Source organism: Spodoptera frugiperda, chromosome 30, assembly GCF_023101765.2.
Source record: "Spodoptera frugiperda isolate SF20-4 chromosome 30, AGI-APGP_CSIRO_Sfru_2.0, whole genome shotgun sequence".
NCBI classification, from domain to species: domain Eukaryota; kingdom Metazoa; phylum Arthropoda; class Insecta; order Lepidoptera; family Noctuidae; genus Spodoptera; species Spodoptera frugiperda.
In genome coordinates this window covers 12467837-12489683 of record NC_064241.1, presented here as the reverse complement: position 1 = coordinate 12489683, position 21847 = coordinate 12467837, and the positions used below count along the sequence as shown (strand labels likewise).

At 34.8% G+C, this 21847-nt stretch overlaps 2 protein-coding genes, 1 long non-coding RNA gene and 1 other non-coding gene across 4 annotated transcripts in view; 2 read left to right on the top strand and 2 right to left on the bottom strand.

Annotated features, from left to right (window-relative positions):
• The window catches only part of LOC118269973 (uncharacterized), a 32239-nt gene extending 30530 nt beyond the window's left edge, over positions 1-1709 (bottom strand). The window contains exon 1 of the mRNA XM_035585378.2: positions 1545-1709. Coding sequence (XP_035441271.2) covers positions 1545-1610 — 66 coding nt within the window. The 5' untranslated portion in view covers positions 1611-1709. The remainder of the gene's footprint in view (positions 1-1544) is intronic.
• A 4499-nt stretch (positions 1710-6208) lies between these two features.
• Positions 6209-6372, top strand: LOC118270160 (U1 spliceosomal RNA). Its single transcript, XR_004783189.2, has one exon. It is a non-coding gene; the product is annotated as a U1 spliceosomal RNA (small nuclear RNA).
• Positions 6373-6661: 289 nt separating this feature from the next.
• On the top strand, positions 6662-9479 carry LOC126912820 (uncharacterized). The gene is made up of 2 exons (XR_007707467.1): positions 6662-7365; positions 9046-9479. It is a non-coding gene; the product is annotated as an uncharacterized LOC126912820 (long non-coding RNA).
• A 1003-nt stretch (positions 9480-10482) lies between these two features.
• Positions 10483-14226, bottom strand: LOC118269974 (uncharacterized). Its single transcript, XM_050706919.1, has 6 exons — positions 14068-14226; positions 13337-13492; positions 12921-13007; positions 12225-12412; positions 11573-11698; positions 10483-10790 (listed from the first exon to the last, which is right to left on the bottom strand). The coding sequence occupies exons 2-6, from the start codon at positions 13487-13489 to the stop codon at positions 10595-10597; spliced, it is 750 nt and encodes a 249-aa protein (XP_050562876.1). The 5' UTR covers positions 13490-13492; positions 14068-14226; the 3' UTR covers positions 10483-10594.
• Positions 14227-21847: the final 7621 nt, after the last annotated feature.

Sequence of the window (21847 nt, the reverse complement as noted above, 5' to 3'; positions counted from 1 at the left end):
CTTTGGCTATACCTGTAACGTGAGTGAAACCGTTGCCTGGGTGAAAAAATATTTTCCATTATTTATATTAAATTAAAAGTTTTAATGAGATTTAATATTTAAAAATATAATCAATTAGAAACATACTTTCATTTAACTTAATTTACTTGAAATCTAAAAATATTTTCCTAACATAATACGGACATAACATTTAATGTTCTTACCGTTTTATTAAATCTGATGCAATATTATTTCTTTATCCGTATCCGTATCCAGATTCGATACACGATGTCGGTACAGCACTAGTGTTGTGAAAAGAGACGCTCACTGATATCGGATCCCTTGTTTTGAGCTACACTGTAATGCTGTGTGTGCAATGTGCATGACGGGACTTTTTCTGACTAATGGCGTTATTTTTAGCGATTTCCAAAAGGAGATTCGTAATTAATAGAACTGTATATATTTTTTAAAGTAAATCGTGATAAATGTAAGAACTTTAGGCGTAGTTAATTTATTAAAAAAAAGTTTAGGCTCAATAGGCTCACTCCCTATTACACAATAGGTTCACCCCCTATTACATGGGACTTACAACATAAATTGTTAACACTTTTCACAGTTTAATATATGTGTTCATTGTACAGAGGCATTACGTGCCATAATGTGCCTACGGTGATATTTATTTTACTTTTATTATTGTTTAAGCTTAGCATTAATTTTTAAATTATTTATTGAGTTAGGTATATCAATTGTTGAATTTAGTTTCATTTTTATAGGATAAACACACTTTTATTCCCACTAAGTGACACTCGTTTGAAATTAAAATTTTTAATTTTCGGTTTTCGTTGAAATATTTAGTTGTATCATGCTTCTGTGGACTAGTAATACTTGTAGTTTCATTTAAGTCATATAAGTGATCTCCATACTGTGTAAAATCTCGGATAGAAACCGAAGTAAATAAACCTTTATGTATTATTTTCTATTAATTAGAATTCTACACACGCACCTTATGTATTAAATATCATCGATACATAACGTTATAATTGAGTATATAATGCATGTATTTAATTGGTATACATAATTAATATCATGTCATAGTTATGTATGTTGATTGACATGCGTGTCAATTATGCGTAATATCATTTATCGATTGATTTTAATATTTATATACTTTAGTCTGTCTGCATATATGGATACTGAAGAAGTATATAAAAAGATGTAGTGTAATTGTATTTTACTAATAATTAGAATATTTTTTAAATGATAAAATAATGTTGAGTTACATAATTTATTTTGTATGTATTAAAAACTGCTTACGATTTTTCGCTTAAGTATTAATTAGTATTTTGTTGAAAAAGTTTAAGTTATCGTAATAAAAAGTTGTTCAATTTAATTAATAATAAATACAACAAAATTACCCAAAATATACGAAACCATAATTTCTACACCAAAAATAAAAAAGAAACTAATCTTACCGACCATGAAAATATCACAAAAAAAATAACCAACCAAACCAAAAAAAACAAAACCACTAAAACTAAATTAAAAAAAAAAACAATTAAACCGACCTGCGCGCACGCAACTCCCGCGAACGCGAGTAGCGCGCAAGACGCGACGATTGCGCGCACCGCCATACTGCACTGAGCGAGAATTGCACTGCGATTGCGATTAGCGATACTGTGCGCCTGCGCACCTGTCCAATATTAGTACAGTCGATGCACAACTGCATTATATCAAACGCTTTAGAGTTAGTAGTTGTAGAGTGTTTAAATATTTACGATTAGTAATGTATGAATAATATTGTTGGTATATTATGTATAAAAGGTTGAATTTAAATGGTCTGAATTGGTCATGTTCAATTAAGGAATCAAAACTTTGGAACGAGCAAATAGCTTCACTAGAGGACTGACCGACAGACAGACATTTTGTTTTCTTTATATTGTAATAAATAATATTTGCTTTGACGTTCAAAAGTCCAGCAGTCCAGCAGTCGCCACTTATATGATGATGGTGGTAATGACAATTCGCTGCCAGATCTTTCATTTTTTCCTAATAATTTAAAACACCAATGGGTTCGCTAATTAAGTCTTTCCACGGTTGTGGTCTGAAGACTGCAGTTAAAAAGGTTCAGGTTAAATATAGAGGAATTTAAAGAGTTGTTCTTAAAGCCATACAATTAAATATTATTGTTTCTGGATTCGACTGTACCTGTGTCGGCTTGTGCCACTCTAATATGAGAGTTATTATAAAGCATTACATCTTGCCCTTCTCTCCAAATACCACAGTAATAAGGAACTTAAAACCTTTTAATGATACACGCATTTCATGGAATAAATAACTACAGTAAAAAGTATTATTGGTCAAGTTGCAACAACAAGTTGGACAAGACACAATAGGACATATTGAGACGTTTTCTAAAAATCTTCAACAATACTTTTGTGGCGACACATCACAAGTAACAGATGACAGAAGTCGCACATAGACGATCGACGAACAAATCAACGGATGACGTCATAAATCCTACATTGCGTACGAAGTTTACATGCGAATAAACATGGATAGAAAATCCAAACGAACAACAGTTGGGCAGAAAGCCCGCCAGTCACGATCACCTCACCTGGTCAGAGGATCCTCCTTTTCTCAGCAAACTTGAACTTACTATTCCTTAAACTTTGTTCGACCTTTCAATCGAATCCGACACCCTTTCACTTTGAACAATTAATAATGTTCCTAACTCCACAGTGTACAATACACTCATCCATATTTATCAGTGAGCAAGTTTACTGTTTACACCATTACATAACACGCGTAATATAACATCCAATACATAACATTTTATTTATATTTGACATCTATGTCAGTCCCAGACGCACACGTCACATGCATCCGTCCAAACTAATTTTTTAACAAACATCGTATGGAAATTTCACCTCTGTGAACGTAAAATTAAACGATTCCGTAACTAAATTGGAATGCACTTGTTTTGAGATATCCTGATTTGTCTGTGACGTGTTAAGTATGGTATGTTTTGAATGCACGTTGCATTATTTTATACTGTTATGGATAGTTGGATTATTTTGTAGTTGCATTCGCGTCATTAACAATTAGCAGTTTGCGAAAATAGCTCATTATGTCCTATTTAGGTTTCGATTTAGACATTCTATTCAATTTCTTAGGTTGAACAGAGGTCACTGCGAATGCGTTTGTAGTTACATTATGGAATGCACTTTAATCATCTGCACCTTTAACTACTCTATAAAAAAACAATTGATTTTTATGGTATAAACCGATAAACGAGCAGACGGATCACCTGATCGTAAACAATCGCCGCCACCCATGGACATCAGATACACTAGAGGCGTTACAAGAGCGTTGCCGGCCTTTTGGGGGTTAGGAGTAGAGGCGAATAGGGTTGGTAAGATTTGGAAGACGGGTAATGGGGCCTCCGGAAACCTCATACACACAACGAAACATAAATTTCACGTCGCTTTCGCTTTGACTTTTCTGTGAGGCCGTCGTATTACTCGGTCGAGCCGGCCTATTCGTGCCAAAGCATGGCTCTCCCACATTAACTATACCAGCTTTATTTTGACCACCAGGACCTATCGGTCTAATGGGCGATCAACATGAGATCCAGAACATATTTTTATGCAACAATGAAAACTGAACTTCAGGGAGTTGATTTGTTACATGAGATCATCTTCTAATGCAGTGCATGCTCTGGGGAAATCTATGATTCACCTGCAACTGCAGCACGGCTCTATACAATTAAACACAATAGGAGTTGTAGCTTATTGTTTGAAGGTCGTAACGATGATGGGCCGTGGATGACTTAATGGCATGCCGGGGCTCCGGCTCAAAAAGCAGGAGTAGGAACGGGGTGGCTTTTAGTCAGTAAAAATCTCTGACACTGCCTCTCGCCTCACCCAAGGCGGGAGACTATATAGACATTGGATAATTTTCGCCATTCAAAATAAAAAAGATAGGTAAACATTGTGTATAGGACTGAGTTTGATTCTTCACGTTTATGTTTCTATTTTATTTTACAGCCTTTTCTTATTTTTTTATAAAAACATAATTATTATATTGTGGGTTATTGCGAAATGGATGAATTTTTATAGGATTTTTCTAAATAATTCTGATGTTTACCTAACTTTCCATTTCTATTATACTTTTATAACTAAAAAGTAATAAAATGTTATATAAAGAATTCAATTACAATATTAATAAATAATATTAATTAAGTAGGACAACGATTACTATTATTATGCCATTACTCCAAGGTACCTTCTTGCCTAGGTTACAGACCTCGCTAGTTTAATAATAAGGTTTTAATAGATATTTATTTAATAAAACATTATAATGCCTTTCAATCCCTAAAGGTGTAGGCAGAGAAGCACAAATATGTACAATGTAACATAAACTTTTCACTTTTAGGGCCCGCCAGAGATGTGCTAGGCTACGTTGTTGTGGATGTGTTTGGCTTCCACCTATCATATTTAGTGGTATACTTAGTTTAACAGTGGTAGAAACAGATTCAGCTAAGCTATATGGACAGATGCGTGCTATGGATGCGTACTATGGATGTCTGCTATGAATGGCTACTATCGAGTAAGGAAGCCATCTATAGCACACATCCATGTGATGCGAAGATAAAATACGCAGCTACATAGTTTAGCATCAATGGAAACGGTCACATAGTTTCACAGCCTAGCTATTACATCTTCGTATCATAACTACATAACACATCTCTGGTGGAAAAGCACCATAAGAGGAGGGGTGGTGAGAAATAAAATAGACGTATGTTGGACTGTCAACTCTGGAATGTTGAAACAGGAACTATTTTTCATTGTACGGTATGATATAAAATAATAATAGTGAGTATGAGTAATAAACTAGAAACATTGTGGAAACCTCGTTACCGACGCCGTGGCGGACATATTAACAATTGTTCAAACACAATCGACTTGAACTAGGGTTGCTGTCAATGAAAATACAGACATAGTTACATATTTTTTTATTTATTTTTTACTATCATTAGAACTTGATATGGCATATTTATCATGTTTATTTATGTCGATGAGTTTCCGATAGTTCTTATACATTTTTTTTATACATTTACTATAGGTACAAGAGAGTTAAAAGCGTTGATTTTTGTCTGTCTGTCTGTTTGTTTGTTTGTTTCGGTTAATCTCTGAAATGACTAAACCGATTTTGACGGGACTTTAATTGGCAGATAGCTGATGTACTAAGGAGTAACTTAGGCTACTTTTATTTGAGAAACAATATTTAATTATTTTTTACTAAATGCAATGGCCGCGGCGTGTGTCGCGGATTGAAACTAGTCGAGTTCCTCGTCAAACAGTTACCTGAGTAAGCCGATAACATAATAATTAAATCATTATCCTACGCGGAGAGAGTGGCGGGCAACAGTTAGTAAAAAAAATTTAAAAAAAATCACATTATCTCTCTCTCTCTCCCTCGTGCCAGCCCTACCTGAAACCTTCAGGCCATGAATTGTCACAATGTTTACTTGATTACGTGTTAGTTACTAATGCTGAAACTATCCTGCTCATCTATCGGAATTCTTGTCATCATCATAAGCAATTACTTATCATCTCCAAACTATGTGACCTAATTACCTGATTACCTATATAGTTACTCATTACTATAATGTTTTTTTTAGGAAAATAACTTCGTCCTTTTTTTCAGGTTAAAATTTTTGAGTCATTTTTCAGTTTTCATAACGTTTTTTTTTAATGTGACGAAGACTATTTATTACCCGGTAGTAATTTTTGATTGTTTGTTTTACAGATTGTGATTTTAATATAGCATAACTGAGTATCGAATCACGAAATAATGTGTCAAGTTAATCCCAAATAGGATGGCGAGTTTTATTAGGAAAGTATAATATTTAAATAAATAATATCATTAAAAGAAAAAAAGAAAGACACTGAATAAATTATAAAGATATTGAATACAGAAGACTATGTTTTTTGTAAGAATCTCACAACTTAAGAATTTCTTACCCTTTCACTTTCACAATTCATTTCAAACCATTGACGTCATACCCTATCTATACGTCACAAGCCCAACCCACCCCAGTTACGCTACCCTTCTTTAGTTCCGAATTCACAACTAGATGGCGTTGTACAGTTCCCTACATTTTCTGAATCGCGGTGTTAAGATTCTCCGGCGTTGAACGACCCTCGCGGCGCGCTCGACAGAATTCATACTTACCTGGCGTAGGGGAAACCGTGATCAAGTAGGCGGTTCCCCCAGGGCGAGGCCTTTCCATTGCACTGCGGTTGGGTTGACCCCTGCGATTATCCCTAATGTGGATAACTCGGACGCGTAATTTTTGGTAGTGAGGGACTGCGTACGCGCTGTCCCTCTAAGAATACATATAAAAATATACTATAGAAAGGACTGTATGATTCATCTAAGTCCTGTTAGCATCAGGTGCATAAACATCACTGCACTATCTATAATAATAAAGTGGAAGAATATTATTGACATTTACTAACCCCAAGCTGGTTTGAAATCAACATAACTCTTCATGATGACATAGCTCAGTTACAACATTTTGAAAAAAAAATATCCCACGCGAAAATACCACGTGAAACATTTTATCAGAGAATCTTAAAATCATGTATAAAATTTTATCCAAATCTAAAGCCATACATTACTCATCTATACATATAATAAAATCGTAGAAAAGTGCTGTCTGTACATTGAAAATAAAAATAAAAAAAATAGCAGGGGTTATTGTTATGTCGATGTCGAACCCAAAAATGTAATTAACTTTTTTTTTGTCTGTTTGTCTGTTTGTCTGTTTGTCTGTTTGTCTGTTCGTCTGTGCGCGCTAATCTCAGAAACGGCTGATCCGAGTTGGATGCGGTTTTCACGAATATATTGTGGGATGCTTAAATTTACATTTAGTGTTTGTTTCATGTCAATCGGTTCATAAATAAAAAAGTTATGTCAAATTAAAGAATCACGTCGAACATTCTATGCTTATACCATTAATCTCCGCAACTATTTGACGGATTTGGTTGAAATTTGGTACAGATATAGTTTAAAACCTTAGAAAGGACATAGATATTTTTTTATTTCAAAAATCAAAAAATTAAAATAAGAAATAAATTATTTATAAATAATTCTATGTCGATCGTTACACGACTTCGGTTCATGTTATTGTTTTAATTTATCGAAAAAAAGTAAATAAATAGTAAAAAGGTATGAAAAAAATAATATCAATATAATAAAACATTTAGTACAAAGAAAATGCTCTAACGGAGTATAGATAATTCTATGTCGATCGTTACACGACTTCGGTTCATGTTATTGTTTTAATTCATCGAAAAAAAGTAAATAAATAGTAAAAAGGTATGAAAAAAATAATATCAATATAATTAAACTTTTAGTACAAAGAAAATGCCCGAACGGAGTATAAATAAATAATCCAAGTTGTCTTTATCCTCGATAGATGGCGTTGGGATCGAAATAGATCGCGCTATGGTTTCGTTACATTCATTTGGTTGGGTATCGGCCGAGCGCTTCGGTACTATCGTAGAAAAAGTGTATTATCAGTCGTATGATTATTTGTCTGTAGTGGTCCTGCTGTTTCGTATATTCTAAATTGGTTTCGTTGTATTTGTCAATTAATAAGTTTATTTGTTGGGTTTTCCTGGTTTTTTGGTTAAACTATTTAACGTAGGTTTAGTTTGATATCGATTATTAGTAGTTACTGTAGTTAGTTTTTTTAATAAAATTGTAAGTCTAATTTTTTTTTTATTAGATTAGATTTAAGTCGTTTCTTTTAAATTATTTAGTTTAAGCTTGGTTATTATAGCATAGAGGATAGGTTGTAATATAGTTTCTTTTTTAATTGTTATAAATTCGTAATTCGTAGCTTTCTTTAGTTTACTTAAGTTAGTTTAAGTCCGTTTTTAAACTATTTTTTCAATGCCCTAAGTGAGTATACATCTATTAAATTCAAACGCAGAGCTCATTATGTTGATTTTTGAAGAGTTCCCTGGAATATCTTCCACATCTCATTTTTGAAGAGATCCCGCGAGATCGGGAACTATGTGGTTAAAACCAAAAATTTGCCGGAAGTCACTATTCCACGCGAACGAAGTCGCGGGCAAAAGCTAGTTCATTATAAATTCATCACTCGATTGATAGGCAGGGCTAAAGCATTTCTTTTAAGTAAACTTAATTCCTAAAGCGTTTCAAATAAAATACTATGAAAAAATATCTCCAGAAACAATCACACCAAAGTTGCTGGCTCCTTCGTGGCATAACTTAACATAAATTGTTTTTATCCATATGGATTTTTCTATAAAAACAATAAATAATTGCCTTCTACTATGTACAATTAATCAATATTAAACAAAAAGGATTTGCAACACTAATTAGATAATTAAATCGTGATACATGATCATTACCTATCTTATGTACTTCACGTTAGCAATCATTGTAATATAGGTATATAATCTATATCTATACATATAATAAAATCGTAGAAAAGTGCTGTCTGTACATTGAAAATAAAAATAAAAAAAATAGCAGGGGTTATTGTTATGTCGATGTCGAACCCAAAAATGTAATTAACTTTTTTTTTGTCTGTTTGTCTGTTTGTCTGTTTGTCTGTTTGTCTGTTTGTCTGTTTGTCTGTTCGTCTGTGCGCGCTAATCTCAGAAACGGCTGATCCGAGTTGGATGCGGTTTTCACGAATATATTGTGGGATGCTTAAATTTACATTTAGTGTTTGTTTCATGTCAATCGGTTCATAAATAATAAAGTTATGTCAAATTAAAGAATCACGTCGAACATTCTATGCTTATACCATTAATCTCCGCAACTATTTGACGGATTTGGTTGAAATTTGGTACAGATATAGTTTAGAACCTTAGAAAGGACATAGATATATTTTTATTTCAAAAACAAAAAATAAAAATAAGAAATAAATTATTTATAAATAATTCTATGTCGATCGTTACACGACTTCGGTTCATGTTATTGTTTTAATTTATCGAAAAAAAGTAAATAAATAGTAAAAAGGTATGAAAAAAATAATATCAATATAATAAAACATTTAGTACAAAGAAAATGCTCTAACGGAGTATAGATAATTCTATGTCGATCGTTACACGACTTCGGTTCATGTTATTGTTTTAATTCATCGAAAAAAAGTAAATAAATAGTAAAAAGGTATGAAAAAAATAATATCAATATAATTAAACTTTTAGTACAAAGAAAATGCCCGAACGGAGTATAAATAAATAATCCAAGTTGTCTTTATCCTCGATAGATGGCGTTGGGATCGAAATAGATCGCGCTATGGTTTCGTTACATTCATTTGGTTGGGTATCGGCCGAGCGCTTCGGTACTATCGTAGAAAAAGTGTATTATCAGTCGTATGATTATTTGTCTGTAGTGGTCCTGCTGTTTCGTATATTCTAAATTGGTTTCGTTGTATTTGTCAATTAATAAGTTTATTTGTTGGGTTTTCCTGGTTTTTTGGTTAAACTATTTAACGTAGGTTTAGTTTGATATCGATTATTAGTAGTTACTGTAGTTAGTTTTTTTAATAAAATTGTAAGTCATTTTTTTTTTTTTAATTAGATTAGATTTAAGTCGTTTCTTTTAAATTATTTAGTTTAAGCTTGGTTATTATAGCATAGAGGATAGGTTGTAATATAGTTTCTTTTTTAATTGTTATAAATTCGTAATTCGTAGCTTTCTTTAGTTTTAAGTTAGTTTAAGTCCGTTTTTAAACTATTTTTTCAATGCCCTAAGTGAGTATACATCTATTAAATTCAAACGCAGAGCTCATTATGTTGATTTTTGAAGAGTTCCCTGGAATATCTTCCACATCTAATTTTTGAAGAGATCCCGCGAGATCGGGAACTATGTGGTTAAAACCAAAAATTTGCCGGAAGTCACTATTCCACGCGAACGAAGTCGCGGGCAAAAGCTAGTTTAATAATAAATGAATGCACAAATGTGTATTTATGTGTATTTGTTACTTATGTATGTATTTATGGCTATTTACTTCAAATAGTGAAACTGATTTTGTAGAGATTTGGCGATGATTTGTTTTAAAAAAATCTGGAAAAAATGACCCACGTGGTATTTTAGTGTAGGACATAAGATATTTAAAAAATCGATTGTAAGGAAGCCGGTCATAGCACACATCCATAGCACGCATCTTTCCATATAAAAGCATAGCTTAGCTGAGTCCGTTTCCACTAAGTGCTAAGCTATGTGTATCAATCAATATAATTGGTGGTGGTGGCCAAACTCAGCCACAGCAACGTAGTGTAGTGTATGCAAAAGCACCCTCATAGTCCAGCAGTGTGTTTAATTTACGTTTAAAGTCGAGTTTAACACATTTAACGCCATGGTGGTCACCGGTGACCGACGTTAGCGGAAGATTTGTCTTCAACAGTTTTCTATTGGCAGTCAAAGACTTAAAATAAAAATAAAACACAAAAATTTCACCCAAAAGTTTATAAACGGGAATGACCTAATAAAATACGGGACACATGTAATGTTTTGACTTCACTGTTTTTATAATGGACTTAGAAACTGCTATCTTCATTGGAAATTAACCGATAATGGAGGCTTGGTACAGGGATAGGACGAGGAATCCAATGGCGTAGACCACCAGCACGATATCCATTGCTGTGGCGAAGAGGTCTCGAGCTATCTGGTCTCCGGCCAGACGACGCAAGTGAGTACGGGCCAGTTGACAGAACCGGGTAAATTGATTGAGGAAGAATTCTGCTGCGCTGAGGACAGTGCTGGAAAAGGGATGGGTAGTTAGTAGATGTGATGTAATTGAGTCTTACTATACATTCTTATTTTTAGGGTTTTGTTAGATATTTATTAATTTATTAGTAGAAAAAACATGCATATTTTTACAGCTTAAGCCAATACATTATACAGTTAAATCTGAGTTCCTCTTTTTGAGCGACTTATTTTTTCTATCTGGTCAGAAATATTATATTGTTTTATTAAAATAGATGGCTGATCCCTATACGAAAAATCTACATTTCTATAAAACAAATTTTATCGTAATCTTTTAAAGTAAGTAAAGAAATATTATTTCATTCAACTCCAATAACGTCGCTTTTAACGCCATCTGTGAATTACAGATAAAACTGCGAGAAGAAAAGGCAAGGGGGTGTAGCAACGTTCGAATTCCTTTAACGATGCATTCAAGCGCGTTGTTGTGGTAGTGTTTCATAATGAAGACAGATGGCGTTAAACGCTTATCAGGTTCCTTATTCTCAGTATTTTCAAAGAAGATATGAGTTCATTAAGTAGGTATGGTAAAACGGGGTGAATAGGGACAGAAGAAGGGTGAAAAGATACTATGAAGAATTTCCCTGTACCTATTTACCTCTCGATCCCTATTTACCTCGTTTTATAATGTAATACATTATATGAATATGAATGTATTATAATGTAACACCAAGATTGTAACACCCTAGGATTGTAATACCTAGGATTGTAACACCTAGGATAGATTTCTATGTGAGAGGTCTATTAAATAAAATTGCCCACTAAAAGTCCAATTTACCTCGGCGTACACCTCCACTGCACGCAGTTGTTGACGCTGAACATGGGCAGTATCATTGCTAGAATGTACCACATGCCGTCTAGTGATGATGACGGCGCTATGGTGGACCGCTGGACCACCGCCACCCTGGAATCACGACCGAAGATCAAACATAAGTTAATCAGTAATCAAAAGGGATAAACTTATTCAAGAAAAAATAATAAACCCAGGATAATCCACTTCTAGACTCTGGGCGTCCTAAAAATACGGTTTACTCACGTAAATTAATGGAGAAAAGCTCTACTAGTTTCTAATCACAGAGGGACTCTTCATCATGAGCAGCGTGCGCAGATGCCTTTTAGTTAATTTAGTATGTCTCACGATAGTTATTATAAAAATATGAGCCTCCTTTCCAACGATAACAGTATTTTCCATAATTTACACATTTGGCAGGATGAACAGTTTCAGGTTTATTGGAGAACGCTGCTGCCCGGGTCCCTATCAAATTATGAAGTCCTTTAGTTTGCTTTAACCCACATACCCACAAGAAGAGAAGGGGTGATGACAACTTTAACGTATTTTATTGCCATTATCGCCTCACGGCTTATCAGAAGTGCCATCATCAGAAAGGTCATGTTATATTCCATTATTATGAAGAAATGCCCTAGTATACCTGCTGTTCTGAACACCAGTACTCTCAGTAGGAGATCCCCTCAGCCAGAGGTCTACATCATTGCTGTACTGACTGCTGTCACTGGCCAGGGTATAGGATGATGATGAGATCGGATCATCTTTTTCTTTCTGGTAATGTGATCCGCTAACCAGCAGTTGGTTGTTTGGTGTTCTACTTTGCTGTTGGTCCTATGGCAGTAGAAAGTGGAACTGGTGTTAATGGCTATGCTTTCAAGAAGTAAGAAGGTTATGAGCAAGTTTATATGAAATAAAAATGTATGGCGCAGTCTTTAGTTTGGACAGTGCTAAGAATTTGCGTAGTGATCTAGTAAGTAAACTTTAAATTGCTATAATGGGACAAGCTCGTCACAACCTCCTAAAACTGCTGCAACTACTGTAAGCCTGTAACATTGAAGTCCAGCGCGTCCTAGAGACATGAATAACTGTCTTGAATCGTGCAACGAAATAAATCAGAAGATATCATTAGAGGAGAAACCAAATCGATAGTAATTTCCACTTCCCTTGGTAAATTTAATGCAGGAGACAGAACGACTTAGGGCTAAAAGCACAAAAGAGATAAATTGCTATGGTTAAAAAGAAAGAAGCTACACGACTGATATGCAGCCACCGTTCTCTAACTGGTTCCTAATGCTCTAAGGTCATGAAGTAAGGCAAGTAGTTTATTAAAAGTACGCACTTGTAACTCTTCTAGCTCTGGTACAACGAGTGTCCATGGGCGGCACTGGTCGTTTATCACCAGGTGATCTGTGTTCTCATTTGCTTCCTATTGGATTAAAAAGAAAAGAAAATATTTCACTAAATTAAAAGAAACAATGTTTTTTTGTTAAACTATGCTCCACACTAGATTTTCTCCTGTGTCGTGGGTGCATTTACAAACATACAATTTCACATGCACATGACACCCAGACCCGAAACAATAATTTGTGGATCATACAAAGAGTTGCTCCGTGCGAACCATCTACACGTTACGCAGCAGCTGGTTACCCAGCCACCGCGACAACCGAACCCAGCAGATATATAAAACATAATATTTTTTTTAATTATGACAGTTTTTGTGATTTATTAGTGGAGTAGGTACGATAGTGATCTTACACTACTTTCATCTTCTTCTTCGGTCTTGGTGAAAGTTTCTGAGGAGAGAGTTTTCATCACTTTAGAAGGTAGACCCTCCGTCCCGTACACGATCTGACCGTACGGGCTGTTCAGCATGAGCTCAGTATAATCCCTCACCAGGTCTGACGCCATTTTCTGCAAAAAAAACCCTAATTTATTTACTCTTCTTCCATCAGCTCCTTTCGCTTTGCCCAGTAGAAGCTCTGGAGTTTGTCCTGAGGACCTGGTGCTCCCATATAGAGGCTGATAGTAGCCAACGCTTTTTAGTTGGAATCCCACACTCCAGAAGCGGAATAAACATAATTTTGGAATGTAAAAGACCAATAAAACAGCAAAATCCCCGCTCATTTTTTATCGTCACTCCTTTCATCCCCGAAAGGGAGAGGTGCAAATAATGCACGTAATGTCACTGCGCAATGTACACCCACATGTAATAGGTGGTGAACCATACACCGGGCACAATTCCAGACTCCGTGCTACTACTGAGAAATTTTTGAAAACCTAAAAAAGCCCAGCAATACTTTGCCTGACCGGGAATCAAACCGAGACGTCTTGCCCGGCAGTTGCACATGCGACCACTCGACCAACGAGGCAGTCCCGCTCCCGCTCATAAGCAACCTATTCACTCGGGGCTGACATTGCAAATACCCAGATTGTACCTACTCTTAGAAAACGTTGACCGGAAAAGAAACTAGATACTTAAGACTTACAATATTTTAACACATGCCCTAGAAGGCACGGTTAGTAGTAAATTCTGTGTTGCATTCCGTTTGTACTGGATTTTTATGTTGAGCAATTTGGGTGATTTATATTTCTTGCTAGATGTCACTCATTTTTGACTTGTCCATTGATAGATTTATACTTGTCTGGTTTTCTGTAAAAAGATTTACAAAGGTTTGAATGTAAAATAAGGTTATAGTTTAGCATTATTGGTAAAAGATTTTAATATGTCTAACTGTGGAACATAAACGTGACGCAAGATATTCATGGTTTATTTGTGATTTCTTTTAAATAAAATAATCATCTGATGATGATTTATGGGTTGCGCACCCACTGTTGAACATAGGCCTCTCTCAATGACTTTCAGAAAGGATAGATGGGAAATATTTTAAGTATATTCATCGGTAAATGAGCAGACAATACAGATACAAATTTATCATTAATTTTCAAAGCTAGTCGATCCAAACAGAATCTATTAATTTAATTAAATTTTCGTTCGCAATAATTAACCTGTAAATTCGGTAGCCCGTGTCAGACTAGGCATAAGTACAAAGGTATATTTTTTTCTAATTTGTCTATTTTTCTTCAAATGTCATTCTCAGGGCGCGAACCGTTGGAGACCATTGTTCGAAATTCAAAAAGAACGCGGGCGACCCGCGGTGTCATTATGCGTGGTTGCCAATGTAAAAAAGGTTTTTTTTTCAATCAATTGATCGGAACTTTTTTGTTAATTGACTTATTTTTGTGTGATGTGAAGATTTGCCTCAATTTAGTTGCCATCAAAGCCACCTACCAGGTCATTTACGTTGTAGGTGGTATCAGTATTAATAGTTCTACGTTTTCTATTGATTATGTATATTTTGAAAAATTCTTGAGACAAACTGTACTTCGAAAGTAGAATTCTAAGACACACAGTTGAAGGCTAAATCGAGTCTTTTTTTACCAAATATTATGTTAATGAGCTGTTGAGCTGTAAATGCTTTTGAAACAAGCATTTTGACATCAAAATGACAATATTTGGCACGATTTTATAGACCTGAAAAGCCTCAAATCAAAACCATGATAGGCATTAATTAGATCATGTGACAACTTATACAAAGCAAACCCTCCTTATTCTTATGCAAGAATAAGAAACCCCCTTTAAAGTCACGTGTCTCCACCAATTGGCGATAATGAAAGCAAAAATATCCTGCAAATGACAGACAGACAAACAAGATGAATTTATAACAATACAGAGTTGATTGTCACACATCAACGGCGCTGAATGTAATGACTTAATCAAGATTTCCTGCCACATCGTGGGAGACTGTGTAATGCAAATTACCCTGATGACTTTATATTTTGATAATGATGATCACCTCCTCTGTTTGTTAAGCAAAAGCCGCCCAAATTGGTGTGAGATTGAAGTCAACAATGTGAGATAAGTGTAGCTTATAGATTTGTAGAAGAGTTTCATTTGGTTACGTAAGAGTGTTTTTTTTTTTTTCAAAGGGAAAATCATCTTTTACTTAGTTCGTATTATTTAAAAATACATATCGATATTTTTATGACAGGCATCAAAATCATAAAAAAAAATCCGCCAACACTATCAAACATCACGCTACGTCCACTGAGTGGGCGTGCAAAATCGAAAGCCCAGAAAGTGAAACGTGCCGCCATTTTTTTTCGCAAATCAATCGGTTTTTTTCATGTGGCAACCCCGCGGTAGCCGACACTGGCCACACCGCGGGATGTCGCGCTACCGTGCCAAAGAAAATTGATGAATTTCTTAATTTTTTTTTAGAAATAAGTCACTTTTGATTTCTATACTGACATCTCAGGTGATTGGCGGTGTGATAGTCATCGGAATTTTATGAAATTCTCATATTTATTTGCTAAGATTTTGTTCGATTCGTCGTGGAAGCAGTTTGAAGATAGCCCCATCACTTTTGTATATTCTCAGTTTGATTCTCAAAACAGCAACGTTAGCATATAAGTGTAGCACAATGCGGGTTACCGGGGCTCCGGCTTGAGAAGTAGATGTAGGAACGGGGTGGAATTTAGTCAGTAAGAGTCTGAAACTCTCTAAAAAAGCACATAGTTGAAATCTTAAAATTAGTTAACTGCTATTAATGATCATTGCTGTATACAGTTTTCTCCCTTACTTGTTCTACATTAAAAGCATACTGTTATTTGGAATTAATTTATACACAAAAAGAACTGATTACCAAAAAACTAATACAGTTTTTTTAATCCCAAATCTCTTCATTATTTATTTACACATCAAAACTGTTATAGCTAAATATTTTACGAAAAAAAGCACCCAAATGTTGACTTAATAAATTCGGAATCAACCCTTTATTTACCATCGGCGGGTCGTTTAGACCCTATTATAATATTTAATGCTAAACAAACATGGGATTTTTGCTTCTAAATGACTTCATCCAATTTTTAGGAACGATTTGATGGGTTAAACTTGCTGGTTTGCGTTTACGTTTGGTCAAATAGATGTTTTTGAAATGGAATTTTATGTTCTCTGATTAACTTATAAAATAATAAGTTCTTTAGGTATTTTTAGTATTATGAGTTTAAAAAAAAAACAGAATATAAATGAAAATTTAAAATTGAAGCAGATTATTTGTTTGAGTTTTAAGTTAGGTACCTATTTGTTTTTTTTTTATGAAAGGTGTAAAACAGAAAATACGGTTGCCTAAATTTTAACCAATATGTTTTATATATTCAATTGTAAAGTGCCCCAATAAATGTAGGCATGTAACCAAAAAGTATTTAGCAAGTTCCAGCTATCCAAAATCTCAAAACGTAAACCTCTACTATTTTGTGTTTACGGACTTAGGTGACGGGACGGCGAAGGGTTAATCGTCCATTTAGTCAACTATACTTAGTTCGCGCTTCGATTTAACGATCCACTATTTAGCCACATCGGTACCTTTGATACTGCCCATCACCTTTTTTTATTTCACCTTGATGATACTTTTTTTCCCGGAATTAAAGTACTTTGTTTAAACTAAACAAAATTATAACCTTTTTTTCTACTTTCTCCTAAAGTTTATGTACCTATTTAAAAAGGCTTTAAGTTACCCCTTTTTATTATGTGAACATTAAATAAAGTAAGGGGTTTCGTTTGATTTCATAATCATGGAAAATAACTGTAGCTGTCATTATATTTAAATCTATAAAATAAATAACTAATGTTTGTTTTCGGTATATTTTTATTAGGGTTTAGCTATTACCTATTTGACGCATTGCTGAATAACTGAATAATATTTTTACTTCGTCAATGTCTTGAAAAATAATTTAAGCCAAATTGGATAAATACAATACAATAATCCATCTGAAAAGCAAAAAAATCTCTTCAACATTGGATTGATATGAGAGCGCATTCGGCGCTCTGATTGGTTGGTTTATTCGAGCCAGCCAAATTCGAGAGCACCGAACGCGATCTCGTTTCGATTACTTTAAACATAAAGTAAACTCATACTAAGGGCTTCTTAACGGTTAAAAATCTAATACAGCTACAATTAGATAAAACCACAAAAACAAACAAAAATCCAATTAAATTCCTTGCTGCAGCAAAAAAAAAAAAACGAGGAAACAAAAGCTAAGAGTTTTTTTTTTCGACCAATAACTGTGTATTGACACGAGCCAACAATTTTCAATTTGATCGGAACCATTCAAGGGTTAGTATAATTGTGAGCTTTAATACCGTCATTATATTTGATTGGTTATGCATCGAATAGTAAAAATATTACAAATAGGGGTTGTGGAATTCCATTTACAGGTAGGAATTATATTCGTTCATTGCAATATCTATCGTGAGGTATAGTGAGTTAATAAGTATGGGAGAGCCATGTCTTGGCACGAATGGGTCGGTTCGACCGAAGTGATACTGAAAACCCTCGTGAAACAACGCTTGCGTTGTGTGAGTGAGGTTACCGTAGGTCCGGTTACCCCCCTTCCCAATCTTCCCAATACCCAAAAAGCTTTAAATTCCTAAACCCCAAAAGGCCAGTAACGCACTTGTAACGCCTCTGGTGTTTCGGGTGTCCATTGTTTACCATCAGGTGATCCGTCTGCTCGTTTACCGGTTTATACCATAAAACATTTAAGTATGGATTCCACGCGTGAAATTTTTGCAAAAAGCTTGACTGTTCATGAATTTGATTGAATATCAGTTTCAAACTGGTAGAGCTTGACTTCATGACTTTAATATAAATTGCACTTCTATTGAATATTTGCGTATTCAATAACTTCTTTACTGCGATATTCGGTTAGAGAAAATTATTCATCAGTTGTTTCATCCCAAAGTGGTAGACAAAGCCTGAAAAACTGGAAGCAGTATTTGCAATAGTTTCCCGCAGCCTCATGACAAAAAGACCAACGTTATTACCGGTGAAAACTGGACAATTTATAATTGCAACTCTATTCCGATAGAAAAAAAATCAAATATGAATGTCCCCATACCATTTCATTCAATATTGTAAGGGTACTTACTTCGAAACCTTTTTCAACACAAGGTCTGTCGTCCCGATTAAGGCTCGCGTGTCATACAACCCGTAATGAATAGACAAAACCGACTCATGTAAATATCGCCATTTTCAAAAATGAACTTGAGGGTAATTTTCGAAACCTCAAGCAACATATGGCTACGGCAGACGCCATACGCAGCCAACTGTCATATCTTCTCTCCTACTCTCACATAACAGAAGTATGATAGAAAAGAAAGAGATGTAAATAGGATTCATTAGTCGGTAGACTCGGTAGTACTATCATTTGAATGTCGTATCGCAAAAAATGTGTATTGTTTGGTGCAGGACACGTGCGCAGGCGCCGCCGGAAGTAGGGTAGGCTTTGGCGCGAATTCGAGCATAATTCGAAAATTCGAATGACTGTATAAACAGGATATTGGAACGATAATCGGTATCCGAAACAGCATATGGATTATGGATGAAACTCAACCATTTTGGGGTTAACACAAGATTGGTGGCCATGATAATTTTATAGATTTACTGAAAAAACGTTTAACTTTTATATGAATAGCTTCCCTTTAACATTATTTTTGAGTCTGTGATTTAAGATTTTAGTTGCAGGAAGTTAACATGTTGTAGCCACTTACAGTTTGTAGGTGATGATCATAATTTTATACTAAAAGAGAAATAAAGTCTATAATAAATTAAAATACGCGTGTGAACTTAATGAAACAATATTTCAAAAAGTGAGTTCCTAGGACCATTAATGTAAAGAAAACAGAACGGTGCTACTTAAAACTAATCGCATTTTTTTGAATAGGTAAATAATGTAATGCGATTTTTCTTACAATTAGCATGATGACATATAAAAATTTCAAACATTTATCACAACAATTTTCAAATTATTTCAAACTAGCTTCTACCAGTGGCTTCGCCCGCATTCCCGTGGGATAAAAAGTCCTACCACCTAAGTCAGCTCATACCCTATCTGTATACCAAATTTTATCAAAATCCATTCAGTAGTTTCAGCGTGATTGAGGGACAAACTTCCAAACAAACAAACTTTCACATTTATCATAATATGTGATCTAACACATACTTTGTAGTTAGTAGTTGCGTATGTCGTAGTACGCAAATAAGTAATATTTTTTTTAAATAATCCCTTTTACACACCCCTATTTCTCCATATCATCATAACATTTCACCCCTTATGTTCCAGGCTTGTGCTACCAAGAAAATAACTAAAAAAAACAACACTCGATAGATTTTCAAAAGCCACCCCTAACGAGGGCACGCGACATATGGAACTCCTGCGCATCCCTTTGTGATCGCCGCTGGCAAAGGGCGAGTTGTTTTTATTTTTACTTTTATCTTGTTTTTAGTAACTTATCACACGTGCTGTGCTGTTGAAGTAATATACTACTGAATTGAAGATTTTTAGTTTTATTTTGTTTTTCTTTTTAAATCGATTTCTTGGGCTATCGTCATATGGCTGTTCAATTTCTTTTATTATACAAAGATGATGATTTTATTCTTGATCACACAAAGAGTTATTCCGTGTATGAATCGAACCCGCAACACGGCACGGCAGCCAGTTCCCCAGCGACCACGCCAACTGTGCAGTCTAATATATCAAATATTACATAAGATTTGCACCTCTCACCACATACAAAGACTGATGACTGTTCAATTGGCGTTCCATTGTCTCTGCCTATCCCCATGGGAGACAGGCGTGAGGTTATGTATATATGTATTGCATCTCTCCCTTTACTAAGTATATAGATCAATTTCAATATAAAGCCATAAATATTGGCATAAAATACTAACACAAGTGCCGCACGTGTATATCATTTGTAGGCGCGGGGGCCGAGCCCCAGGGCTCCGCCCTCTCTCAAAATGTTTTATGACTTGCCTGTGTGGCCGCAAACAATATTAAATTCGTCAGTAATACCCCAGATAGAGGATGGGCGATCTTATTGTAAGTAGGTAGCAAATTTTTTTTGTATGTTATGTTGTATTTATGAGTAAAAATTGCAAGTAGTACAGGGTCATTGTTTACTAACGGCGCATTCCAATAATGACATAAGCTCCATACAAAATGTGTCAAAATTCTACCGCTGGTAGGCAAATCTACCGATCGGTAGGTTATTGGAATGCGCCGTAAGTGTGTTAGCTTTGTTGCTAAGTCTGTACCAAAAATCAGATTGATTCGTCGTCTGGAGAGGCGAGAAATCCTAATCACTAAATATGAGCGAACAAACAGGTCAAATAAAATAAAAATTGCTAGCCGTTTAAAATGGTACTCATATCACATAGTAGTAATATAACGTAAAATGTCCTATAAATTTCCTACCTAAGTCTTTGCCTGAGCCGACTTTGAAATCAAGTAGTCGCACTGCCAACTATCAAACAGTCCGAAAAGAAAGCACCTTGCAGTTTTTTTATTAGTTCAGTCTCCTTATATCTTAACGACGTATCAGTACGGTAGTAGCCAGTATTTCACGGCAGCCATTTAGATTCGGCGATAATAACTAATTTTATTGTTTAGGGAAACTAATAAATATCTTAGTTTTTTCACTTTAAAACTGTGACGTTAATTTGTTTTAATAACCCATAAAATTTTCGCTAAAAAACCGATTTGGTTCCGCTTTTTTTTTCAGATGTCGCTAAAAACGTTTTATTACTTTTTAGCTTCAGGGAGTTTGGGAGCGAAATTTAATGGGTTTTTGTTTTTAGTTTTGATGTGATTACTGTGGATTTTTTACGCATGGACACTTTAGGATAGGTAGTTAAAGTTACTTTTCGTTAAGGGATTTATCTATTTCTCTTTTTACGTGTCATTAGAAACTCTGTCAGTTATTTTGCAAAACTAACCGATATAACTATCCCCATTAAATGAATAACTCGATGATACTCGAAGTTATTCGTATGCAAAAAAATTATCGATTAATTAATTTTTACGTGATTGCGTAACAAATAATGTAAGTTTAGTTTAACCTTTTTATGGGACGAACCCGCAGCAACTTTCCAAAACCGCTGCAACTCCTATAAGCCAGTATCTACAGTAGATACAACCTTGAAAACACCGGAACACTGAAGTCCGGCGCGTCCCAAGGACATGAATGACTGTCTTTGATTCGCAACGAAATAAATCAGAAGATATTGTTAAAGGAGAAGAAAAATAAACTTTAGTTTTACTTTCCAATTATTATAAAATCAAGCTACTCAACTCCTTTGATCCAACGATCCAATCACTACTTAAAACTCATCTGACGCCTTCAATTAACTCCCAAAACAGACATGG

Coding starts and splice junctions, on each gene's coding strand:
- LOC118269974 (XM_050706919.1), bottom strand. CDS start 13,489: ATGGCGTCAGACCTGGTGAGGGATTATACTGAGCTCATGCTGAACAGC. Junction 11,699..12,224: donor ACTGGTGTTCAGAACAGCAG/GTATACTAGGGC, acceptor TCGTGATTCCAG/GGTGGCGGTGGTCCAGCGGT. Junction 10,791..11,572: donor CAGTGGAGGTGTACGCCGAG/GTAAATTGGACT, acceptor TCCCTTTTCCAG/CACTGTCCTCAGCGCAGCAG.